Source organism: Rattus norvegicus, chromosome 14 (assembly GCF_021556685.1).
Source record: "Rattus norvegicus strain SHRSP/BbbUtx chromosome 14, alternate assembly SHRSP_T2T, whole genome shotgun sequence".
Taxonomy (NCBI): Eukaryota; Metazoa; Chordata; class Mammalia; order Rodentia; family Muridae; genus Rattus; species Rattus norvegicus.
In genome coordinates, this window is record NC_141547.1 from 84,624,815 (window position 1) to 84,649,645 (window position 24,831).

The window sequence follows — 24,831 nt, forward strand, 5'->3', positions numbered from 1 at the left end:
CACTAAGCTTGTAGGCCCCCACAACCAAAACTGTTTCCTGATGAGTAAACACAAGAAGTGCTCAGTAAATTCAATACATAGCTAAGGTTTCCATTCCCCTGGCTTTCAGACCATATGAAACTCACCAAGTAAACCACAGTGTAGCTGGGTCATCACTAAAGCAGCAAAGAACAGTAAGGGTTAAACTGTAGGACCCTGTTCCCACCCATTCACAGTGGGAGATGGATCCCCGCTGGGCCCTGGGCCCTGGGTTGATGGTGAGGAGAACAATGAGCCAATAAGCTGAGCATAAAGTAGCAGCAGCTTCAGCACAGACAGAAGCAGCATCACTGAAGCAGACACCTACAAGGAGAGCATGTTCCTATCCTTTGAATGTAGCTGGCATTTCTCCTGGGAAAACACTAAAGTACTCTTAAGAGGGTTACTGCTCGCCTAACCATCACTAAGCCACTATGGTCAACTGTGAAAATGATGAAGTATCAATGCTGAGCCACCTCAAACACCTTCATTCAACTTAGTGAACTATAAACCAAACTGGCCATAATTCCTGTCAGGGTCTCTCCCCCAATGAAAGGGCAGGAAAACTTGACAAGAATCATGCAGTTTCTCAAAACGCATAAGAGACATAAAAACCACAAACAGATTAGGCTCATGAGGATCTCTGGGACTGAAGACCTTTCAGGAGTGGTTGACAGAAGATTCTCTAGGTTTGTGATAGTTCTCTGTACCAACATCACCTGTTCTCTTGCTTGGATATCCAAGAAAACCTCAGCTCCCAGGAACACAATGCAGTTGTCTTCCATAGTACACAGAACTGTAGCTTTGGGGACCATAAAATGTGCACACTGTAAGACTATCTTAGGGGAACTATTTTTCTCCCAACCAAAAATTCAAATTACTTTCACAAAACCCTTCCCTTTAACAAAATGATCCACTTTAAAACAGATTATGACTTACCAGTTTGAGAGTTTCAGATGGATGGATTTCTGAAGTGAATTTATTTCTATCTTATACTACAGTTAGAAGTTATATTAACCCCTAGAAGCTAAAAAGCATGTTTTGTTTGCTAGTGCTTCTAAATGGTGTGCCAACAGCCAATAGTGACACGAGGCACCTAGTCACTTGGGAGGTAAGTTCCAATGCAGGACCATAATTGTTGTCTGCTATTCTGAAACCAAGGAGACTCTAAATTGCAAAATTTTTTCCTTAACATAGTTGACAGCAAAAATTACTGGACTTGAACTCCTCTGCAGGTAAAGCAGCTGTAGGCTGAGAGAAGCCTGTTTGGGCTTTGGTTATCACACTCAATGTGATATCTATAGGGTTTGCTACACATATATGAACATGTGAGATTACTGAAGATGGCCCCAGGTCCCCAGGGTTACTTACAGAAAATATATACACCATAATAATACTTCCTGAAGGCCCCCAAATCTCAGGCCTAAAACATCTGGTCCCAAAGGTGTAAGGCACTGTATTATGGGTTTCTAATATCAAAACATTTCACGAATAAGAAGTTGAGACTCCCAGGGAAAGCAACTTGCCCAAGGCCATATAGTAGGCAGGGGTACAGCAGACTCTGAGGCCGGGGCCTCCTAGTGGGCCAGAGCTCACCAGTTCCATATGATGTCTGCTTATGCAGCTTCAGGAGTGCTATGCTAGCTAGCATGGCTCTTCTTCAGAACCTGCTATTGAAACTCAGGAAAATGCTTAAGTGGAAAACACCAACCACAATGGCAGTGACACAGAAGGCCTGGTGCTTACCTTGCCCAGGACAGTGAGACATGGTTTGGGGTCCAATTCTGGCTGTTCGAGCTTCACCACTCCTACCCAGCCATATTCGTACAAGTCCTCTTCGTCATTGTTATTACATAGGCCTAGTGGGTGCATCTAAAAGACAAAATGGCAAGAAAATATCAACAGGCTAGCCACAGACTGATCTAACCCACTTCATGCATTTCTTATTACATATGAAGCAAAAGCCACTTCAAAACTTCAGACTTTATGGCACAGAATAGTTTTTCAATCCAATGGTTATTTCAATTCATTACAGAGAGGTGAGCACTGAAGAGAACACAATAAAACCCCTAAAAATAGATATTTTATAGGGGTGGAGAAATGACTCAACAGTTAAGAGCACTGACTACTCTTCTAGAAGACCCGGGTTCAATTCCAAAACTCAAAACTGTCTATGACTCCAGTTCTAAAGGATCTGATGCCCTCTTCTGACCTCCATAAGCCCTGCATATGCTGCTATACAGATACATTCAAACATAACATCCATACCCATAAAATAAAATTTAGTGAAAATATATTGTATGTTCGTGTGTATGCACATTTATGTAGGTACATGGAGCCCAGGGGTTGATGTCAGATGATGGAGTCTTTAAATGAACCTGGGGCTTTCTAATCCAGCTAAAATGGTTGGCTACTCAGTCTCCGAGATCCTTCTGATTCTGTCTGTTCAGTGCTAGGATTTCAGGTGTACACCACTGTGCTTGGTTTTTACATGATGCTGGGGATTGAATTTAAGGCCTCATGCTCTTCCAGCAACAGACTTAGCCATGATTTCAGCCTCTATAAATATATATTATGGCTGCTTTTTCTCTGCCTTCAAAATAATAGTTATCCAAGGTGGAGGTCACTTGATAAGAGGGAGAGAAAGCATATTATATAAATGCCGATATAAATTACTATGAAATATTATAAATCTAACACTAAGCAATTGTCAAAACAAACAACCCCCCCCAAATCAAAAACTAAATAGGATAATATCCTATTTGACTTCTAGGTATTAAGGTCACATTAACTTATGCATGAGGGCCTAGAGACACATTCAAGACTTTGTGAGAGAACTGGAAATGTGGCAAATCGTCAATATAATTAGCAGGCTATTTTAAGATTACAAATGGTTTCTGGGAAATAGATGACATTCTTTGAAGTCTTTTCAAAATCTGTTACATATCACAGAATAGACACTAGGTAGAGGAGCATCAGCTTATTTTCTCTTCTAGAAGCTTGAAAACCACAGAAGGGTTGGGGATTTAGCTCAGCGGTAGAGCGCTTGCCTAGCAGGAGCAAGGCCCTAGCAAGGCCCTGGGTTCGGTCCCCAGCTCCGGAAAAAAAAAAAAAAAAAAAAAGAAAACCACAGAAATCTCAAGGTCTATGTTTAGAGTTCTAGCACTGACTTGTATCAGGGAATTCTGTAGCAATTTCCCCATAGGTTCTTTAAGATTCAGGAACTTCTAAAGGGAAGCTCATTAAAACTCAGAAGTTCTAGGGCTGGAGAGTTGGCTCGGTGGTTAGGTTAACTGTTGCTCTTATAGAGGACTAGGATTTAATTCCCAGTATCTACACGACAGCACACAATCATCTTTGACACCAGCTCCTGAGAGCAACTTCTTCTTCTGGCCTCTATGGCATGTACATAGTATACATACATGCAAGCAAAACATATGTAGACATAAAATAAAAATAGATCTTTCAAATAAAAGATCAAATTCAGGAAGTACACTTTAGAGTCTCTGGAGTCTCATGAGACCGACTAGATACACTAGGCGTCTCCCTCTCTAAGCTTATGTGAGTCACAAATACTACCAAGGACACAGGGACCGGCTATGTCGCCTAGCACAATAGATCCATCGAGCTGACCCTAAGAGTCCCAGACTAGTTAAGTGGCCTGTCAGGGATACCCTCTGACCTCGTGAGTTACCTACAAGTCAAGGAGTATGTTCCAGGATTCTAGCTTTTCTCAGCCATGATCCATGTTAGGGTGGGTTTTGGTAATGTAGCTGTCTTTAAAATTATTCCTGCTCCTGTACATAACTCCTAATCTATACTCCTGTAAGTGACCCCCAAAACAGTGAATGGTTTGTCAATGTGTACCTAGGTGGCATCTGTACTTTGATCTGTCCTTGATTCTCTATCTGGGACGAGCAGACATTTGTTTAAGACTCTCCAAGGATTGGTATCATACAACATAGTTCCAGAGCCCAAGAACAATGTGGAAAGAGGAAATTCTCATAGATAACTTACTGAGTTATAAGCATAGCACTGTATGCTAAATCTCCCCTCCCCCCTTAATATTTGCTGGTTTATTTTTAGGTGTATGAATGGTTTGCTAGCGTGTACACCTGTGTACCAGGTACAGAGGAGGGAGTCAGAACCCCTACAACTAGACTTACAGATGATTTTAAGTCACCATGTGGGTTCTGGGAATTGAACTCTAGTCCCCCAGAAGAGCATCCATACTTTTAACTGCAGTTCCATATCTCCAGCCCAATGTGCTAAACTCTTTTAAGTTGAAAGACATCTTTAGATTTGTATTAAGAACCTCCTAGGGCCAGGAGTAGTGGCATGTGACTTTAATCCCAGCACTTGGGAGTTCCAGGACAGCCAGGGCTGCATAGTGAGACCCTGTCTTGGGAAATGAAACAAAACAAAAGAACCTTCTAGAGGCCACTATAGAAGGGTAACAGATCCAAAGCCATCCATATCCTAACCCTCATACATTTTGTCTTCCACAGTAAGAATTTACCACACACAGTAAGACACTCTAGCATACATAACTAAGCATGATGAGACAGAGGTTCCTGGATTCTCCAGGTAGGCCGGTGTATCAGATTAGTATTGTTCTAAGCTAGTAGACCAGTAGTAACTTAGAGCAGAAAATAGAAATCTAATGCGTATTATTCCTTAATTGTTTTACAGGTGAAAACAAAAGTCCAAGGTAAATGACCTTGTTTTCCAAGGTAACATGGGAAGTAAGCAGTATACCCAACCCAAAAGATTCTGCTGGGTGACTTTCCCCTCTACTCACTTGCTCTGTGCCTCTTCACTTGACAACTGATTATCTGAGAGAAAAAAGACTGAAAGAGAAAATCTTCAGGAAAAAAATATTTCTAGTTTTGAATTTGTTGTAGTCAAGGACAAAGTGTTATTTAATGCAGGCAGCAAAAGGAGTGAAGATATGGAGAGTGGGGTATGAGTCTATGAAGCTGCAGGGCCTCAAAGTAACTGAAGGAACAATAAGACTAGCCATTCCAAACTTAGGGAAGATGGAGGAGGAAAAATGAAACTAGACTGATCAGTAGTAAAAAGTCACAGTCTACAACAAGATGGAGGACTTAAAAATTAGAGCAGAGTTTAGATATCATGATAGTATCAGAATACCAAGCAGTAAGTGGCACACAGAAGACAAGAAGCATTTAAGCGAATAGGTGCCCACCTTCTATGCAGTGGTGTGCTCGATCCCCAGAGATGGCAATGACAGGACAGCCTAGAGATTCTTGGAATCTGAATTCCATGCAATAGTGTGGGACTGCAGGATCCCCAAAGCAAGTGAGAGGTCTGGGAGATAAAGGGGCTGTCAGCAGCTAGCTATCTTTGTAGCTAGTGAACACCTACCCCCTGGGAATTCCAAGACAAAAGATGAAGAGTCTTATTTCTCATAAGCCACAAGTTTCAGAGTTTTACTGTAGGACCAACAAGGGTTGTGCAGTGAGGTAGACAGTATAACCTTTCCTGGAATGTTGTAGGTATTAAATGAGGAGTAGCCTAAAATGCCAAGACCTCCCACAACAAAAGACAATGAACAAGGGTCACCAAATTGTACCAAAAGTTCAGTCACCTATGACCTTCAGGAAAAGGTGAGATCAACTCAGCCCAGCTTCAGTTTCCAAAGTCTTAGGTCAAATCATTATGAAAGCAACAGCACATGTGACCCTGTATATTTCATGGAATTTCTGATCATGTGGCTTGGAGCATTCCAAACAGACAACTACACCTATGGGGTTTAGTCAGTGAGAGAGCAGCTTTGGAGGAACAGGGTCTCATGCAGACCTAAGAGCTGAGTCTTTTTCAGAACTTCACTGAAGAGAGGTCATCAGATATGGCCTAACAGGTATAAGTCCATTCATGTAAGAGTTAAAGAGGCAAATAAAGAGACTGAAGCAGACTAGTGATTATCCTGGGCTTGGAAATGATAAGAAGCAACAGTTTTGTACATATAATTTCTTCTTGAGGGAACCTCATAGTAGTAACAGTTGTATAACAGAACATAACACACACACACACACACACACACACACACACACACACAGAGAGACAGACAGACACAGACACACACACAGACACACACAGACGATTTAAAATCGGTGGGTCTCTATGTAGCTTTGGCTGTCCTGAGCACACTATGTAGATCAGGTGGCCTGGAACTCAGAAAGATCTGCCTGCCTCTGCTGTGATTAAAGGCAAGCACCACCATGCCTGACATTAAATGCTTTGAAATGGTAGGTTTTAACCAAGCAATTGTTTACTCAGAAAGGATTTGATGTAGGTCTACTGCTGGTCTTGGTGAGTGCAGGGCAATGTGGTTTAAATCCTTCTAGAACATAAGCCCATTATAGAGGTCCTTCAGAAATCATGTCCTGGTCCCACCCAAAAAAAAAAAAAAAAAAAAAAAAAAAAAACAAAACAAAAAACAAAAAACAAACTAGTGTAACACACTTCACAGAAATTCAGCATCTACATTTGTAAACTGAAACTCTACAGAAGTTGTGTGTGTGTGTGTGTGTGTGTGTGTGTGTGTACATGGCCTGGGGATCACTCAAGCATGGTAGCCAAGTGTGTTACCACTGAGCTATAATCCCAATTCTTTAAAACAAATTATTTAATTAATTTATTTATAAGTTTGGAACAGTCTCATTGAGTTTCCCAGACTGGCCTTGAACTATCCTCATCTTCTAAATATGTAAGACTTCAGGGACACGCCACCATACCCAGCTACTATAAATGGGGATGAGGTGGGTTTACCTGTTGTTACACCCATCATTTCCTACTCTGATCCTGCAACTGCTTCATGTTTAAGTAATATAATCATGTTGTTTCATGAAACACATTTTGAGAGCAAGGTGGAAGGGAGGACACATACACACTAAATGTGATACAAGGCAACGGTAAGTGAAGACATTGAAGAACTAACTATGACTCGAGAGTCAAAGACCCGGAAAGAGAGAGACGTGGGAGGGCAGCACACAGAGGAAGGCGGAGAAGATAAGGCCAAGCAGGAACCAAGAGCAGCAGAAGGCGAGACTGGGCTTTGACTCACTGCAGTCACGATGGGACCTAAGGAGGAAGGTGTGTGGAGAGTGTGTGCCTAGGCATGCAGAAACGTAACGACGCAGACAGCAAGCACAACCAAGGTCCCTAGAGTCTGTCAGGCCAGCACTGTCTGGAAAATACTCCCTACTGGGGTGGCTCGCTCTTTCTTTTCTTTCTTTCTTTCTTTCTTTCTTTCTTTCTTTCTTTCTTTCTTTCTTTCTTTCTTTCTTTCTTTCTTTCTTTCTTTCTTTCTCACTTCTTCCAAGACCCCTTATCAGACTTTCTTGCTGATAGTGGCCCAACTAACTGCTGGCAGCTGTAGCAGGACTCTTGACTATTAAATAGTGTCAAAGCCTTCAAAACAGACTTTTCTAAAGCACCGATTCTCGGTTGCTGCTGGTTGTTCACTTTTCTTTGTAAAGATGCCATAAAAAATTATCACAGGATTGAAAACCCACGTTACAGCCAGCGCTGTGGAGCAGCAGAAGCAGGCACATTTCCATGAACCCAAAGCCACCCTGGTCTACACAGTGAAACCCCGTCCTTCCCCAGCAACCCCCAAAAGGGTGATGATGTCAAAGACCACTTCTACCCCAGTTCCCCACTCCTTTTTTACTCCCTACAGGTAGGCCACCCTGCAAATTCAATCTTTGCTGCTACAATTAACCAATATAACTATTGGTTATAACAATTTTACTTATCTGCCAAAGATAATATTGTAAAATTCAGGCTGTTGTCAGTTTGTCTCTGACAATAGTGTTAGCTTCCAGAAATGTCTGCTGTCCCACACCTGAAGCCATTTGCATCACAGGGTTCTATTTCACTCAAGGAGGTCCAAGTTATAAGATCAACAAGAAAGGAAGAACACTGCTCACTCTTTATGGGGACTGATACTATCCCCAGTGCCTTAATGGGAAACAGAATTAAGTGAGGTGTGACACAAGTAGCATAGTAGATGCTCAGTGACTAAGTCCTCTTTATTTTCTCGAGATCTGTTTAGTTCACTTCTGCTTTATGCCTTTGCCAAGAACACTCTGCCCTCCAAGACCAGCTTCAGTGTCACTCTTCCCATGGAGCTTTCTTGCATGCGCTCACAAAGCTAAGTGGCTTCCAGATCTTTGATACCAAATACTTTCATGGTACTTACCAGTCCCCTTTTCTGCCCCTACCCCACCTAATGTGAGCATCTTCCCTAGACCCGTATTACTCAGAGCTTCCAACCATCCTACTATTAACCTTGACATCAACGGGTGCTCAATAAATGACTGCTTGTTGGACAAAGCCTCTGGCCTTTCTATTTGTCTGCCTGCTTTGTTTTTAGAAAGCCACTTATGTCTCTGCTCAGCTAATGGAGGGCCAAGGGCAAATAAATCAGGATTTAACCAAACTGTAGCATGAACCTTTTAAGGATTAGCTCTACTAAGTGATTGCCAATTAATTCATCAAAGTCATTTCCAAACAAAAAGACTCACTGGCACAGGAAGCTGATACTTCCTACCCAGAGAACACAACCCTGATGCCCTTCACTCACGTAGGCTGGTGACCAAAATATTGAAAGGCCAGTGGATGAAAATAGAAGATGAATCCTCCCAAAGAAAACTCAATGTCTACAATTTTCCTACTTAAATCCAATTCACAAAGTTACTATCAGCAACAACAAAAAGAAAGGAACTAAACCCAAGGAGAGGTGGGAATAAGATCCAGGTACAAAAAATCCAACAGGGAGGAGAAATAAAGGAAATCTCAAAACGAAGGCCCAAAGGGTAACAGCTGCAGGAAAGTCAAACAAGCAATGAAACCCCAAACCACTGCCAATAAGACTGTTAGTGTTAAGGAGTTTCACAGTGCTGAGTAAGAGAATGGATGTGGACATAACTGAGGGATTAACTGAAAGCAAGGAAAGAGAGTAACAACACAGCTCCTTAATCCAAAGAAAGCCAGACCTTCTATCTAGGCCTGCAGGTCCAGCAGAGAATACTATTGCCACAATAATGTAATGTAAGGAACAATCATGATGTGACTACACTGGAAAATACAGAAGTCAGGCCTGGTGGGGCACATCTTTATCCCAACACTTGGGAGACAGAAGCAGGTGGATCTCTGAGTTCAAGGTCAGCCTGGTGTACAAATCAAGTTCCAGGACAGCTAGTGCTACACAGAGGAACACTGTCAAGGAAGGAGGGAGGGAGAGAGGGATAGAAAGATATAAATAAGTAGGGATGGTAGGGGGTAGTCCAAAACCTCCCACTTTACATAGTAGAAGTAAAAAAGACAGTGTGGATATGAAACGGCAGCATGGACATTTTTCAAATAAGCAAGAAACATTCAAAGAAACAAGAAGCTGCTCTACCAGAGGCCACACAGGCTGTCCTCCCAAGGACCTTCCTTACACTCTGGGTACTCCTCTTCATGTCCCCAGTCTTCAACCCCTCCGCAACACCATGTCCCAGCTCCCTCCTCAGGGACAGATTCCTGAGAGACAACAGGCTACACAGGCTTCCAAAAGTCCAAGTAAAGTAGGCTGCCCATCTGCAGATATCCCCCCTCTTTCAGTTCCCAGTTCCCTTCCCCAGTTCCTCAATCTCCTTGTTGTTGTGTCCCAGTCCCTACTTTGGATAGAGACTTCCTGCTTTATCAGAGGCCATACCAGCTGCCAGAAGTCCAGGCAGGTGGTTTGACAGACGCTGAGAGGCCATGGATGGCAGCCCAGACTACTGTACCCTGCAATCACCTTAGGTGGAGAAAACAAGATCTTCCATGATAAAGACACATTCAAACAACATCTATCCAGAAAGCCAGCCCTCCAGAAGGTACTAGAAGGAAAACTTCAACCCAAGGAATTTAACTGCACCCATGAAATCACAGAAAATAAATAATCTCCCTCTTTCTCTCTCTAACACACATCACCACCACAAAAACAACAAAAAGACTTAAAGATCATTGGTCATTGATAATCTCTCAGTATCAATGGATTCAATTCCCCAACTTAAAACACACACACACACACACACACACACACACACACACACACACACACACAGAGAGAGAGAGAGAGAGACTAACAGAATGGATGCAAAATTAGAATCTATTCTCCTGCTGCATACAAGAAACATACCTCAACATGAAAGATAGACATTACCTTGAGTAGGGTTGGAAAAAAATTTTTTTCTAAGCAAATGAACCTAAAAGAACAAAATAAGCTGGTGTAGGCATCTAATATTTAACAAAATAGACTTTGAACGAAAATTAATCAAAAGAGATGGAGGACATTCCATGCTCAAAGGAAAAATCCACCAAGATGATGCTTCAATTCTTAACATCTATTTGCCAAACACAAGGGCACCACGTTTGTAAAAGAAACATTACTAAAGCCTAAATCACACATTAACCCTCACACATTGACTTCAATACCCAATTCTCACCAAATGGACAGGTCATCTCGCCAAAAACTAAACAGAGAAATACTGGCATTAACAGACATTATAAACCAAATGGACCTAACAGACATCTACAGAACATTTCACCTTAATAGAAAAGAATATACCTTCTTCTTAGCACCTCATGGAACTTTCTCCAAAACTAACCACATATGCAGTTACAAAGCAAGTCTCAGATACAAAAAAAATTTGAGAAAAACCCTCTTATCAGACCACTGTGGATTAAAGCTAGGTTCCAACAATAGGAACAACAGAAAGCTTACAAACTCATGGAAAATGAACAACTGATTACTGAATTAAAAATGGATCAATACAGAAAGGAATGAAAGACTTTCTAAAATTTGATGAAAATGAGTATTAACATACTCAAACTTATGCAACACAATGAACGTGGTGCTTAGAGGAAAGTTTGTAGCACTAAGTGCTTACACATAAAAATCGGAGAGATCTCCTACTAGCAACTTAACAGACCACCTGAAAGCTCTAGAACAAAAAGAAGCAAGCATAAGCACAAGAGTAGACAGCAGGAAATAATTGAACTAATCACTGAAATCAATAAGATAGAAACAAAAAGAACAATATAAAGATTCAATCAAACAAAGAGTTTGTTCTGGGGTGTGGGGGGCAAGATAGACAAATCCTTATCTAGACAAACTAAAGGGCAGATAGAGAATATCCAAATCAACAAAATCAGAAATGAAAAGGGAGACCTAACAACAGACACTGAGGGAATCCAAAGAATCAATAGGTCATATATTAAAAACCTGTACTCCCCAAAATTGGAAAACCTAAAATAATTGGATAATTTTCTTGATAGATTCCTCTTACCAAAATTAAGTTGAGATCAGATACATAATTTAAATAGACCTATAACCCCATAAGGAAAGAGAAGCAATCATTAAAAGTTTCCCAACCACAAAAAGCCCAGGATAGACAGTTTTAGTGCAGAATTCTATCAGATTTTCAAAGAAGTAGCACCAATACTCCTCAAATTAATCCAAAAGAGAAACAAAAGAAACACTGATGTATTTGTGTTTGAAACCCGAATAAAATTTGTTTTGTAGTTCTATTCAATTTTGAAAAAAAAAAAAAAGCATTGTCAAATTAATTTTGAGGTCACACTCACCCTGATATCCAACCACACAGATTCAACAAAGAAAGAGAATTACAGACCAATTTCTCTTATGAACATAGATGCAAAAATGCTCAATAAAATACTTGCAAACTAAATCTAAGTACATATAAAAAAGATCATCCACCATGATCAAGTGAACTTCATTCTAGAGATTCAGTAATGTTTCAATATAAGAAAGTAAGTCAATGAGTAAGTCAATGTAACCCACCAAATAAACAAACTGAAAGAAAAAAAAAACCCAACATGATAATCTCATTAGATGCTGAAAAAGCCTTTGACAAAACCCATTCACAATAAAAGTCTTGGAGTAGGAATACAAGAAATATAACTAGATTTATGGCAAGTCTATAGCCGACATCAAATTAAATGAAGAGCAACTCAAGGCAATCCCACTAAAATCAGGAACAAGACAAGGCTGTCCACTTTCTCCGTATTTATTCAATATAGTACTTAAAGTTCTAGCCAGAGTAATGAGGCAACTAAATGACATCAAGAGGATAAAAATTGGAAAGAAATCAAAGTATCTCTATTCACAGATGATATATGAGCATCCCAAAAAATTCTAGCAGGGAACTTCTACAACTGATACACACCATCACCCAAGTGGCTGGATATAAGATCAACTCAAACACATACACACATACACACACACACACACACACACACACACACACACACACACACACACACACACACACAACACAACACACGCAGCCCACCTATATAAAAATGACACAGACTTCAAAATTACAAAATAATACCCTTCATAATAGCCACAAAAGATATAAAATATCTAGGGGGTAACGCTAACCAAACAAGCAAAAGAACCAAACAAGCAAAAGACTTACATGATAAAAATGTCAAGTCTTCGAAGAAAGAAACTGAAGATATCAGAAGATGGAAAGACCTTTCATGTGAGGGATCAAATGATAAAAATGGTCATGCTACCAAAGGCAAACTAGGAATTTAATGGAATCCCCAGCACAATTCTTTATGGACCTTGAAGAGACAATACTGAACTTCATGTGAAAAACAAACACAACAAAACAAATCAGGATAGCTAAAACAACGAAGAACTCCCAGAGCTATCTCTGATTGCAAGCTCCACTACAGAGCTATAGCAATAAAAACCACACATGGTACTGGCATAAAAAGGCACATTGATCAATGGAATGGAATTGAAGACCCGGAAGTAAATCCAGACACCCATGGACATTTGATTTTTGACAAAGAAGCCAGGAAGACATAATGAAAAAAAATGGTGCTAGTATGTATGACTGAATATCTGCATGTAGAAGAATGCAAATAATCCATATTTAATCACCCTGCACAAAGCTCAAGTCCAAATGGATCAAAGATCTCAACATAAAACCAAACACATTGAATCTGACAGAAGAGAAAGTGGGCCTTGAACACACTGGCACAGGAGACAACTTTCTAAACAGAAAACACCAGTAGCACAAACATTAAGATCATCAATTAATAAATGAGATTTCATTGGGCTGGAGAGGTGGCTCAGTGGTTAAGAGCACACTGTCTAATTTTCCAGAGGTCTTGAGTTTAATCCCCAGCAACCACATGGAGGCTCATATCCATCTATAATGTGATATGATGCCATCTTCGGCATGCAGGTGTACATGCAGATACAGCACTCATAGACATAAAATAAATAAATCTTAAAAAAATAAAATAAGTGAAATCTCATGAAAAGCTTCTGTAAGGCAAAGACACCATCAATAAGACAAAATGGCAACCTACAGAGTAGGAAAAGATTTTCACCAAGTCTACATCCAATAGAGGGCTAATATCCAAAATACATAAAAAAAAAAAAAATTCAAGAAGCCAAACATCAACGAATCAACCAATCCCATTAAAAAACTGAGGTACAAGCTGGGCAGTGATGGTGCATGCCTTTTAATCCCAACACTCTGGAGGTTGAGGCAGGAGGATCTGAGTTCAAGGCCAGCCTGGTCTACAGAGTGGGTTCTAAGACAGCCAGGGCTACACAGAGATACCCTGTCTCAGGACAAAACAAAAACATTTTAAAAAGACAAAAAAAAAAAAAAAAAAGCAAGAAAGCAAACAAATAAACAAAAACCTAAAAAAACTGTGTTACAGATCTAAACAGAATTCTCAATAGAGGAATCTCAAATGGCTGAGAAACATTTAAAGAAATGTTCAATGTCCTTAGCTATCTGGGAAATGCAAATCAAACTATTGTGAGATTCTATTTTACACCAGTCAGAATGGCTAAGACCAATAACATAAGTGATAGCTGAGAATTAAACCAACACTTCTCTACTTCAACACAAGTTTTCTGAATGCTCAGCTGGAGTCTCTGCCAATGAACTCTGCTTTTCAGAGAAAAACCCAGAGTGCTTCTGTAAGTATGGTTCCTCTGCACTGAAAGAGGGTAATGAAAATAACACCCCAAGAAAAACAAAGTTAATGTGCACAACCTGTGCTCCTTCTACCCCATCAAACTGAGGGGTGAGCTCAGTGGGAGAGTGCTGACCTAGTGGCATGTAGGACACTGAAAAGAGTCATCGGTTTCTGGTCAAAAACTGAAGGTGAAAATGTGAAGGTGATGGGTCAGAGAATAAGGGTAATAGCTGTAAACGACAGAGATTCAGTGTTCATTTATAACAACTATGCTAAGCACTCTCAGTACATAAACACCAAGTGAGAAAAGGCATGTAAGTACTGAGCCCTCCCTACAGTCATGATGTTTGATTGGTTGTTTGATTTTGATTCTAAAATGTACCTATCTGCTGCCATAAGAGGCAACTAAAACCCAAAACATAATATAGCTTAAAAGCAAACACAGCAGTACCAGGTAGCAATGTGTTTTTAAAAGCCATACTCCTCTCTTACAACAAATGCCTTTGATGGGCTGCCCTGCAGGGGCTGAGTGACCAAAGAAAGTACTCCTGTAAGCTGGAGAGCCAGCGAGACACACAGCACTGGGTGCACACACTGGTTACCTCTGCATGTGGAGTCTGCCTGCAGGCACTCACAGCTCACAGGGAAACCAACAATGATATGAATCTAATCGGTGATGGCAGTGCTCAGCTCCACTTATTCCAACACTCTGAGCTGGTTCAAAAGGATTATCCAACTACAGAAGGACAAGGGCACATGGCCCAGACCTTGCTCACATTTAGGGCCATAGCCATCATTTCATTTCCTTAATCTAACAAACAAAAGAGACAAAATTACTCAAACCCCCCACCCCCCACCCCCCACAAAAGGACAAGTTCACAAGACTCAGGAAAGTAAAGTGGTTTTGGCTGAACACTACTAGGGACACAAGCTGTCATGGTTACACCTCATACCACTTCTTCAGCCATTCTTGAGACCTGAAATTGACTGCTATCCATGCAATAACATCGATGTAGATCAACACCCCCCCCCAAAAAAATCAAGTCTTTCATAAATGTTATAACAGTCTGTGCCCACAAGAGGTTCTGTGGATATGCTCTTCGATACAACTGTCACCAACAAGGATGTTTTCAAAGACAAGTCTGACAGGAGTCCATGGTCAAATTAGAAGATACAAGAGGACAGGCACACATGGTTCCTCCAGAAGTGTATTGTAGATATTTTTGTTTACTTGTTCCCAATGAAAAATTGGGTATTTTCCCACATGCCAATAATTAAAATGAAATGTTAAGTCAAGCTGTTTTTTAAAGGGCAGGCATGCAGCAAAAGCTGTGACCCCAGCACTTATGAGGCAAAGGCAAGAGGACTGCTACAAAGCCTGAGCTACAATGAGTTCCCACCAGTCACGGTGAGACCTTGTATCTTAAGAAAGTTTTTATGTGGTTGGGGATTTAGCTCAGTGGTAGAGCACTTGCCTAGCAAGCACAAGGCCCTGGGTTCGGTCCCCAGCTCCGAAAGAAAAAAAAAAAAAAAAAAAAAAGAAAGTTTTTATGTGAAATAAAGACTGAGACTTGCTATCTGGAGATTTCTTTACAAGAACCTAATGGGTCATGATATGGCCACTTTTTTGTCAACCTGAGTAGTTTTCTGAATACACACAAAGAAGTTGGATGGCAGGCAGGTCCATTGCTTCTAAATCAGAATTCTAAGTTCGTTCACTCTTCCTTCCGTCCTTCCTTTCTTTCTTCCTTCCAAAATCTCTTTAATTAGAAAAACGGAAACTAAAAATAACCCAGCATGTGCTGAGCAACTAAGTTTGGGAAGGGCATTCAGTCTGAACGGCACTGACAGCAAGAACTTTAGTGTTTGGCCAGGAATACACCCACAAACCCTCACTGTGCTGAGTGCGGATTGAGCTAGGCATGGGCCATGTGGCATGAGATAGGTCCCAGCTCTGCTGCTTCCTATGGCCTTAGATATGAGCATCTGGGCCACCTGGCCGGGAATAGATCCAAGTACCCTGAGGCTCACTGGACTAGATCTGAACTCACAGAGGTCCATGTTTCTGCCTCCCAAGTGCTGGGATTAAAGGCAAGTAGCAGCATACCTGGCCAAAATTAACCGAGTTATAAAAGATACTATCAAGAAAGTGAAAAGGCCACACACAGTGTTTAAGGGTACATGCAAATCTTTGCTTGTGCCCCACAATGAGGGCACCAAACTAAAACCCTGAGTCTACTGAGAGCGCTCTGCCTGCTTCCATGCCCTGCCTCCAACCTGTGTGCACTGCACACTGTACACTTGGCAAGATACTCCTACCTTAAATACTAAAGGAGTTTTTATAACTCAATAATAAAAATGACCAAGTATCTAATTAAATATAGGAAAAGGCTCTGAATATACCCACAAAAGATATGCAATTGCCAAAAAGTACATGAACAGATGTTCACTATTATCCTAAGGGAAGACAAGTCAAAACCACAATCAAATACCATTTCATACCAGCTAGGATGGGTATTATTAATTAAAAAAAAAAAAAAAAAGGCTAGCAGTAGTGATGCACACCTTTAATCCTAGCATTGGGAGGTAGAAGGAAAAACTCTGAGTTTGAGGACAACCTGGTCTACAGAGAGAAGCCCTGTCTTGAAACACACACACACACACACACAGTTAAAAACAAGCATTGTGGTGGAGCTGGGGAGATGGCTCAGGGATTAGAAGCACTGGATGCTCTTGTAGATGACCCAGGTTTGATTCCGGGACCCACATGAAGGCTCAAAACCATGTGTAACTCTAGTTCTGAAAGATCCAACAGCCTCTTCAGGCACCAGGCATGCATATGATACACAGACTAAACACTCATGTACTTAAAAAAAAGAATATTCCTCTTTAAAACAAAACTAAACTAAAACCACCAAGCATTGGATAGAATATGGCAAAATTAGAAACCTTACAGACTGCTAGTAAAGTAAGTAGTTGGGACTGTACAGAGGGTACAGTGGGCAACCGCACTGGCTGCTCTTTTCCAGGACCTGGGTTCCATTTCCAGTGCCCTGGACTGGAACAACATCTCTAACTCTAGGTCCAGCCCTCTGCTGACCTCTGGGTGGGGTGGGGGTGGGAGGTGGGGGCGGGGAGATGGGGGAGCACCATGCACAAACATGATGCACAAACATACATGGAGCCAAACACTTACACGCATAATATTAAAATAAAAAAGTTTATACAAAGACGGATTTTTACTGTTTTGCCAAACTCAATTAGAATTACCATGTCGCCCATAAATTTCTAGGTATATACTCAAGAGATACACATGCAATTTTACTTTTTGCAGGGGGAGGGAGAGGGCAGCAGAAAGGATCTCTCTACATAGCCCTTGTTTTGATGAACAAAACGTGGAATATACACACAATGGAATTACTTACTGTTCAATTGTAAAAGGGGACAGAGAGCACTAGGGACATGCTCCAACCCTGATAAACCTTAATATCATGCTAAGTGAAAGAAGCTAGGCAGAAGAATCCATGTCTTCATAGTCCAGAATAGGAACTCCTCAAGCATAAAACTGGTGTTTAAGACTGAATACAGGGTGGGTGGAGGTTAAAAAAAAAAAGTATTGCTACAGTGTGTGCCATGATATCTCTTTTATTTTTATTTTTAGAGACAGGTCTGTCCTAGAACTCACTATGTAGACCAGAAGGCCTTGAGCCCAGAGCTCCCCTCCTTCTGCATTTCAAATCCTGAGATTAAAGATATGTACCACTATGTCTGATTTGGGATTTCTTTTTGAGGTAATTAAAATGTTGCAAAATGGATTATGATGAAGAATATATAACTCTCTATATAATACACTAACACCCATGGAACTGTACATGTTATAAAGGAGAATTATAAGGTACATGAACTGTATCAACAAAGTTATCATTAAAGAACTATGTGAGGGTTGGGGATTTAGCTCAGTGGTAGAGCGCTTGCCTAGCGAACGCAAATAAAGGACAAGTGGGGCAGAAAAGGCAAGACTCTAATCACCCTCGGTGCCAATGGTGACAGTGCACATGCAGCTCACGCTGCTGTAGAACTCTGATCTACAGGTGTGGCATGGGATAGCATTGGGGGGGTCTTGAACTCAGATCAGTTGTGATTATCAGTACAAAACCCTCACAAGATTAGGGTGTGGTAGTTTAAATAGAAATGGCCCCTTTAGAGTTGTGTTTGAATGCTTAGCCCATAGGGAGAGCCATTATTAGGAGGTGTAGCCTTGTTGGAATTGGTGTGGCCTTGTGGAGGAAGTATGTTACTGTGGAGGTGGGCTTTGAGGTCTTATATGCTCAAGTTATGCCTAGTGTGGTGGTCTCCTGCTGCTGCCTGCAGATCAAGATGTAGAACTCCCAGCTCCTTCTCTGGCACCATGTCTGTCTAGACATTGTGGTGCTTTCCACCTTGATAATAATGTATGGAACCTCTGAAACTGTAAGCCAACTCCAGTTAAAATGTTTTTCTTTGTAAGAGTTACTTTGGTCATGATGTCTCTTCACTGCAATAAAACCCTAAGACAGTGGGAGAGAACACAAAGACACAGAGGCTTCTCCCCTCCCTGAAGTTTACAATTGCTGGGACAGAGTCTTATTCAGTAGTGTAGCAGCTCCTAAGTTGCTTATGCCCCAATTAAACTCATTGTTCTACCAAATTAAGTTAGGTACAATTGTTTCTTTGCTTGTGGTTGGTATCCTATCTAATATTAACGGATGTCTGTTCAGAACTCTCTTAGGAAAGTCACAAGTGCTCAGGATCCAATCAAAAGCTTCATACACAAGTGGCAGGTTCAGTGAAAAGAGCTCAGCTGAAGCCAAATATAGAGAAATTACTTTACCTCCCCTCACTTCAGCTTACTTACCTGTAGAATGGGAATGGTCCTTGACCCACCTGCAGGTGGACAGCACAAATCAACAGATGGGGAAAGATAGAATGTAATGCACAAGAGGGAATGGGTCTTAGGATGAGGTTCAGAAGTTGACATGATAAGAATGAAAATGGCACCAGGCAGTGGTACAAGCCTTTAATTCCAGCATTTTGGGATCCCAGCATATCTCTGAGTTTGAGGCCAGCCTGGTCTACACAGCAAGTTTCAGAATAGCCAGGGCTACACAGAGAAACCCTGTCTTGGAAAAAGGAAAAAAAAAAAAAAAAAAAAAAAAGAAGAGAAGGAGGAGGAAGAGGGGAGGGGAAAAGAGGAGGAAGAAGAAAATGAAAGAAGATGGCACAGCCGCATGGGTGAAGAAGGCAATCAAAAGGAAGTTTGGTGGAACGAGAAGGGCTTCATTGAATTTCACTGAACAAAGCTTCAAAAAAGAGCCCCAATAAAAAGAATGTAGAAAGGCAGGATAGCAGCTCTGAATCCAAAGTGAGCAAGAGCTCTCATAGACAGGATGGTTCCTGCAGGATCACTAGCTGTACTCACAGACTACAGATTCACCGTCTCTGTAATTGCCCTGGTAAGTTTCCAAACCCAGGGAGAGAGCCAAGAGTGCTCCAGGAAGGGACACTTGATGAAAATCACATGATTAAAATATTCCTGAGTAGTCTCTTAAAAGAGGGTGAGGAAGGGAGGCAAGGAAACCATAGGCTCAGGCTCTGAAAGCAGTAAATTATGTGCTGGCTTTGCCACCCTACACGACCTTGGACAAACCACATAAGGACCCTACTCATTAGTTCTGAGAGCAATGGGAATGTTTATTGACCTTCTGATCTTTTGTGTATTTGGTGAGATCTTTTGTGTATTTGGTGCTGTATACTGTGGAATCCCTGGAGGCAGTCATCATATATCAGGGATTATGAGCACAAATTAGGGTAGTTTCCTGCCCATCCTCATTTCATAATATCTATGCTGGGTTGATCTGCTTATAGAAGTTCTTACCCCCACAAAGAGTAGACTGATGAACTAATTGTCAAGGCTGGATCTACCCTGCTTGGTTTTGTTAAATCCAGTCCCTAAACCTTTATTTGTTAGCAATGGGATACTCTGAGAGTCTAACAGTGTTTAGTCTTTAATACTAGTAAAGGATGATTAAAAAGAAATTGTGGTTCAGTGAGAGATCGCAAGGGTAAATAAAGGTACTTGTTGTACAAGCCTGACAACCTGAGTTTGATCCCCAGAATACACGTAAAGGTAGAAGGATAACCAACTCCATAAGTTATCTTCTGACTTCTCAGGATATACCCAACACTCATCTTGATTGGATCAAGACTGCTTCCCAGGACCTGTCACAATGCAATGGCAAGACAGGACCTAGGACAGTGAACACATTTAGACAGTCCTGGGTCAGCCCATCCCACAACCTGAGTCCTTCATATCGGTTTCATTGTCCATATGAAAAGATCAATGCTGGAATTATAAGACTGTTGTTAAGATTAGAAAAAAGGGGCTGGGGATTTAGCTCAGTGGTAGAGCGCTTGCCTAGGAAGCGCAAGGCCCTGGGTTCGGTCCCCAGCTCCGAAAAAAGGAACCAAAAAAAAAAAAAAAAAAAAAAAAGATTAGAAAAAAACCCACCTATAATTACACCCACCTATAATTCATCTGGTGCCTGACACAACTACCAAGATACCAGAGATAATAACATCTGGTGACATTTGTTGCACACTTGCCAGGTCATAGGCATCACTGCACCATCATACAGATACTGATTCATCTGGTCCTCAATCACTTCTGGAGTACACACTACTGTCTTATGGATGAGGAGGACAAGTTCAGAGATTTGCTATAGATCACACACAAGGATGCTACAAGTTTGGGGTTTAAACTTAGGCAGCCTCTGAGCCTGGGCTCTTAACCATGCAGTCTAACCTGAAACAGTTCTGCAGCCATACATTCTTAGTTATTAGGTTGAGCTTGAGTAAAAGGCAAAGATAAAGCGAAGACTGGAGTCCCAGTGACAAAGGCTTCTAGCACTGATGAGCAATCCAGTTCCCAGTGGCTGGGTAACTGGTGGGCAGGTAAGAAAAAACTAACTCCAAAACCCCATAGATCAAAGGTCCAAATTTAAGAATGAAAATGTTTTCAGCCAAATGCTGACCATATTAAGTAAGATGCAGCAATAGAAATACAAAATTACCAAATGAGAATACCACTTCGTAGGAAGAAAAAAGAAAGAATATTTGAGCTAGTTTGTGAATAAATGGGTATAATTTCTGACTTCTAAAAGTGTTTCACATTTACAAACAGAGAGAGAGAGAGAGAGAGAGAGAGAGAAAGAGAGAGAGAGAGAGAGAGAATACATTCTTCCACCTTCTCCAACTTATGAGTTGTCAGGCTGGACAGCAAGTACCTGCCTAACATTCAAGAGGCCTTAGGTTCAATTTGGGGGATGGGGGGGCGTGGAGGGTAAAAAAGCATCAACTTGACAACTGTATTACATACTAAATCTACCCATGGCACCTTCACCTCCAGTACATTCTGCCACTTCATAAATGATTTTCCTAACATGTGTTCTGTTTCCAACACTTTCCTCAAAGCTGACTTCTGACAAAGTGCCAGGCCTTGCTCAACTGAAGAAAAAAACAGGGGCGGGGGGGGGGGGGTGGCACAACAACAAAAATTAAATTTTTTTTTTTTGGTTCTTTTTTTCAGAGCTGGGGACCGAACCCAGGGCCTTGCGCTTCCTAGGTAAGTGCTCTACCACTGAGCTAAATCCCCAGCCCCAAAAATTAAATGTTTTAAAGGAAGTGAACAAATAAGCAAGGACTGACTATAGCAGGCATTGGTCTTGTCTGTGGTTCTGGAGGATAACCAGGCCACCTGACTCCTTCTTAGGACACACAGTAAAAAGTCAGGAAATGACACATAGCCTTGACCCCAGCTAGAGATCTTTAGTTCACATTCAAGCTTAATTTTTGACTATCTACTTGGCTACTATGTACAATCCATCCAAGGAGGGTACACAGAACAGACTCTAAAAACCATGGCCCTTCTGCTATAAAATTGTGTGGCACAGGCACACAAGCACAGTCCTTTGTCATAGACACAACCTTCCAAGTGGAATGGAAGCAGCACCCTACTGCCTGCTGCAGTATTTAAGGCTTGCAAATTAAGAAAAGGAAGTACCGGGCTGGAGAGATGGCTCAGTGGTTAAGAGCACTGACTGCTCTTCCAGAGGTCCTGAGTTCAAATCCCAGCAACCACATGGTGGCTCACACCCATCTGTGATGGGATCCGATGCCCTCTTCTAGTGTGTCTGAAGACAGCGACAGTGTATTGACATACATATAAATAAATAAATAAAATCCTTTAAAAAAATAAAAAGAAAATAAAAAGAAAAGGAAGTACCTTAACTTGTTCTTGCATAGGCTTCTTTTCTCCTCTCTTCAGATTTTATTTTAGTCCTGCATTGGGCTATTCTGATGCAATGTTTCTAGGAGTGAATATGAAGATTCATCCTGCTAAGCCACTCTGTATTTTGATATAAAAGCTTGTGTCTTACTCCACTTCTGGAACACTTTCATCTCTCTAAATCAATGCTTCTCAACATGTGGGTTGAGACCCCTTTTGGGATTGAGAAGGAAGGATTATCTAAGACCATTATTATTAAAGGGTCGCAGCATTAGGAAGGTTGAGAACCACTGCTCTAAATAATTCTTGTCTCTTATCAACCCTCTCTGTGCTCTGGAACACAAATCAGACCTAGGTTAGCAGCTTAGCGCTGTCCTCTTGTTTACTCAACTACTCTGTTAAAATATATTACTTTTCCTCTATACATTCTGGTAAATTCCTCAGGATATCTTTCACTTCACCAATACTAGCCGCCTGCCTGTTGAGCTTAGAGTTAGTTTTACTTATGCAGATATAAATTCTGAATTAGGTATAGTGGCAGAGTCCTATAATCCCAGCACTCAGAGAAAGCCACAAACTCCAAGCCAGCTAGAGCCAGACTATGTCTCAAAAGTTGTTGTTTTTAAATGTAAATCTCCAATTAAATGTCCCACCCTGACTCAGAGAGACAGGTTCCTGCCCAAACTGTCCTTGAACTTCTGGTGAACCTCTTGCTGAATTCAGCCTCCCAAGTACTAAGTACTAAGATTCCAGCTCACTTCTAATGTCCAGTCACTCTCATTCACAGCTGCTAGCAGTATTTACTTTTTACCTGCTGTGTTTCATATTTCTCTTTCTGATACTCTTTATTTCATCTCCCTCAAAACATTTTTCAGATGAACTGTTTTTAAGTCCAGGTCTTACCATATAGTACAGACTAGACTGACTCAGAGTACCAATCTAGCTTTAAAGATGTTCTGTTGTTTATCGTTTTCCTCCCTCCTCCCTTGCTAGGGTGCTTGTAATGGCAGATGAGCCCTGTATTTGGCTCATAAATAAAACTACTGGGACTGGAAATGAAAATGTGAAATATGATATTGGTGATCAATATGCTCATTGTGAAGCTATTGGGAATAGACGTAGCTATAGTTTGAGTAGCTGTTGTGATGAATGGAGGAAGGCTAAGGCCCATTTGCACCAGTTCTGAGTGCCATAGTCACCAATGAGCGAGAGGAAGTTGAAAGAACCATTTCAAAGAAACCCACTGAAATGTCACTTAACATGGATTTGGAGAAATATCAAAACAGCATCAGCCATCTAAACTTCCACTGGAGAAAAAATATCTCTTACATCATCCTTCTACCTCACAATGAAGAACAAGGGGAGAATAAGATTTGAGATACCAGACGTGGAAAACTCCATGTTTGAGTGTGTACTAGCAGCAAACACAGAATCCCTCTCAGCATTCTTTGCCCTATATATGTGGCAGATGAGCCCTCTGTGTGGCTACCAGTACAACAAGACAACTGGGACTGCAGGTGAAAACGTTGTGATTACCCAGACTGGGACAGAAGGAGGAGGCAGGTCACCTGACTGAGGAGACAGCAACATCGGCTGCAAGAAGCCCAGGGGACCCATGATTTGGCAGAACGGACATTTGACAGTGACAAAAGAACACTATGGAAGTATTTTTCTCTCCGGAATACAGTACAAGCATCATACGGATTCAAAGGCCCAAATTCACTTTCTGGACTCTACCCACAACTGAATAGGCCAAAAGTGACTGTACTGGGTGTGGCCCGACTTCTTAACCTATTCCACTTTGGTATGGTACTCCCATGCTGCCACACCCTTCACATCTTATGAAACTGAAGCCCCACCACCCAAGGACAATCCATGCAGACAGCCAGATACTCTGTGCCTGCACAGCACTCTATAGAACTTAGATTATACTGTAGCACAGCCATCATAGTAAAAGTAACTGCATTAACTATTATTTCTGAATGTTTTCAACTTGGTGCATACCAAACCTGAAAAAATACAAATGTGGGAAAATACATTCACGCCATAGGGATCACAGCAATATCCTGTGACCTACATTATTTGGACCATTTTGCTTATTGTTTTAGTGTTTGGGATTTATTTTCCTACACTTGTCTATTAGTGATTGTAATATTTATTGTATGCGTTCTCCTCTTCTTGTTGTGACCTAAATTTGCAAATTACTGTGAAATTGTTAATAATCCTTATATGTGGTCCTCATCAGCACTCTGTATGCCTCAAAGACCAAGAGACAGAATGTAATGAGCACAGTAAAAAATACCTTTTAGACGTGTAAAAATAACTCAGTCAGGAACCCTACTACACTCAAAGCTGCACCTGATAACCAGAACCTAATGACATCACTCACTCAAGAAAATCAGACACAGTCCTAGAACTCCATGACACTCACTAGACAGTATGTTAGCAGAGAC

The 24,831-nt window shown here is 41.2% G+C and overlaps 1 protein-coding gene across 2 annotated transcripts in view; it reads right to left on the reverse strand.

The window, feature by feature from the left end:
- The window catches only part of Znrf3 (zinc and ring finger 3), a 151,752-nt gene that overhangs the window by 58,437 nt on the left and 68,484 nt on the right, over window positions 1-24,831 (reverse strand). For both annotated transcript variants that reach the window (XM_087584353.1, NM_001446968.1), the window contains 1 exon segment: window positions 1,765-1,890. In XM_087584353.1, coding sequence (XP_087440479.1) covers window positions 1,765-1,890 — 126 coding nt within the window.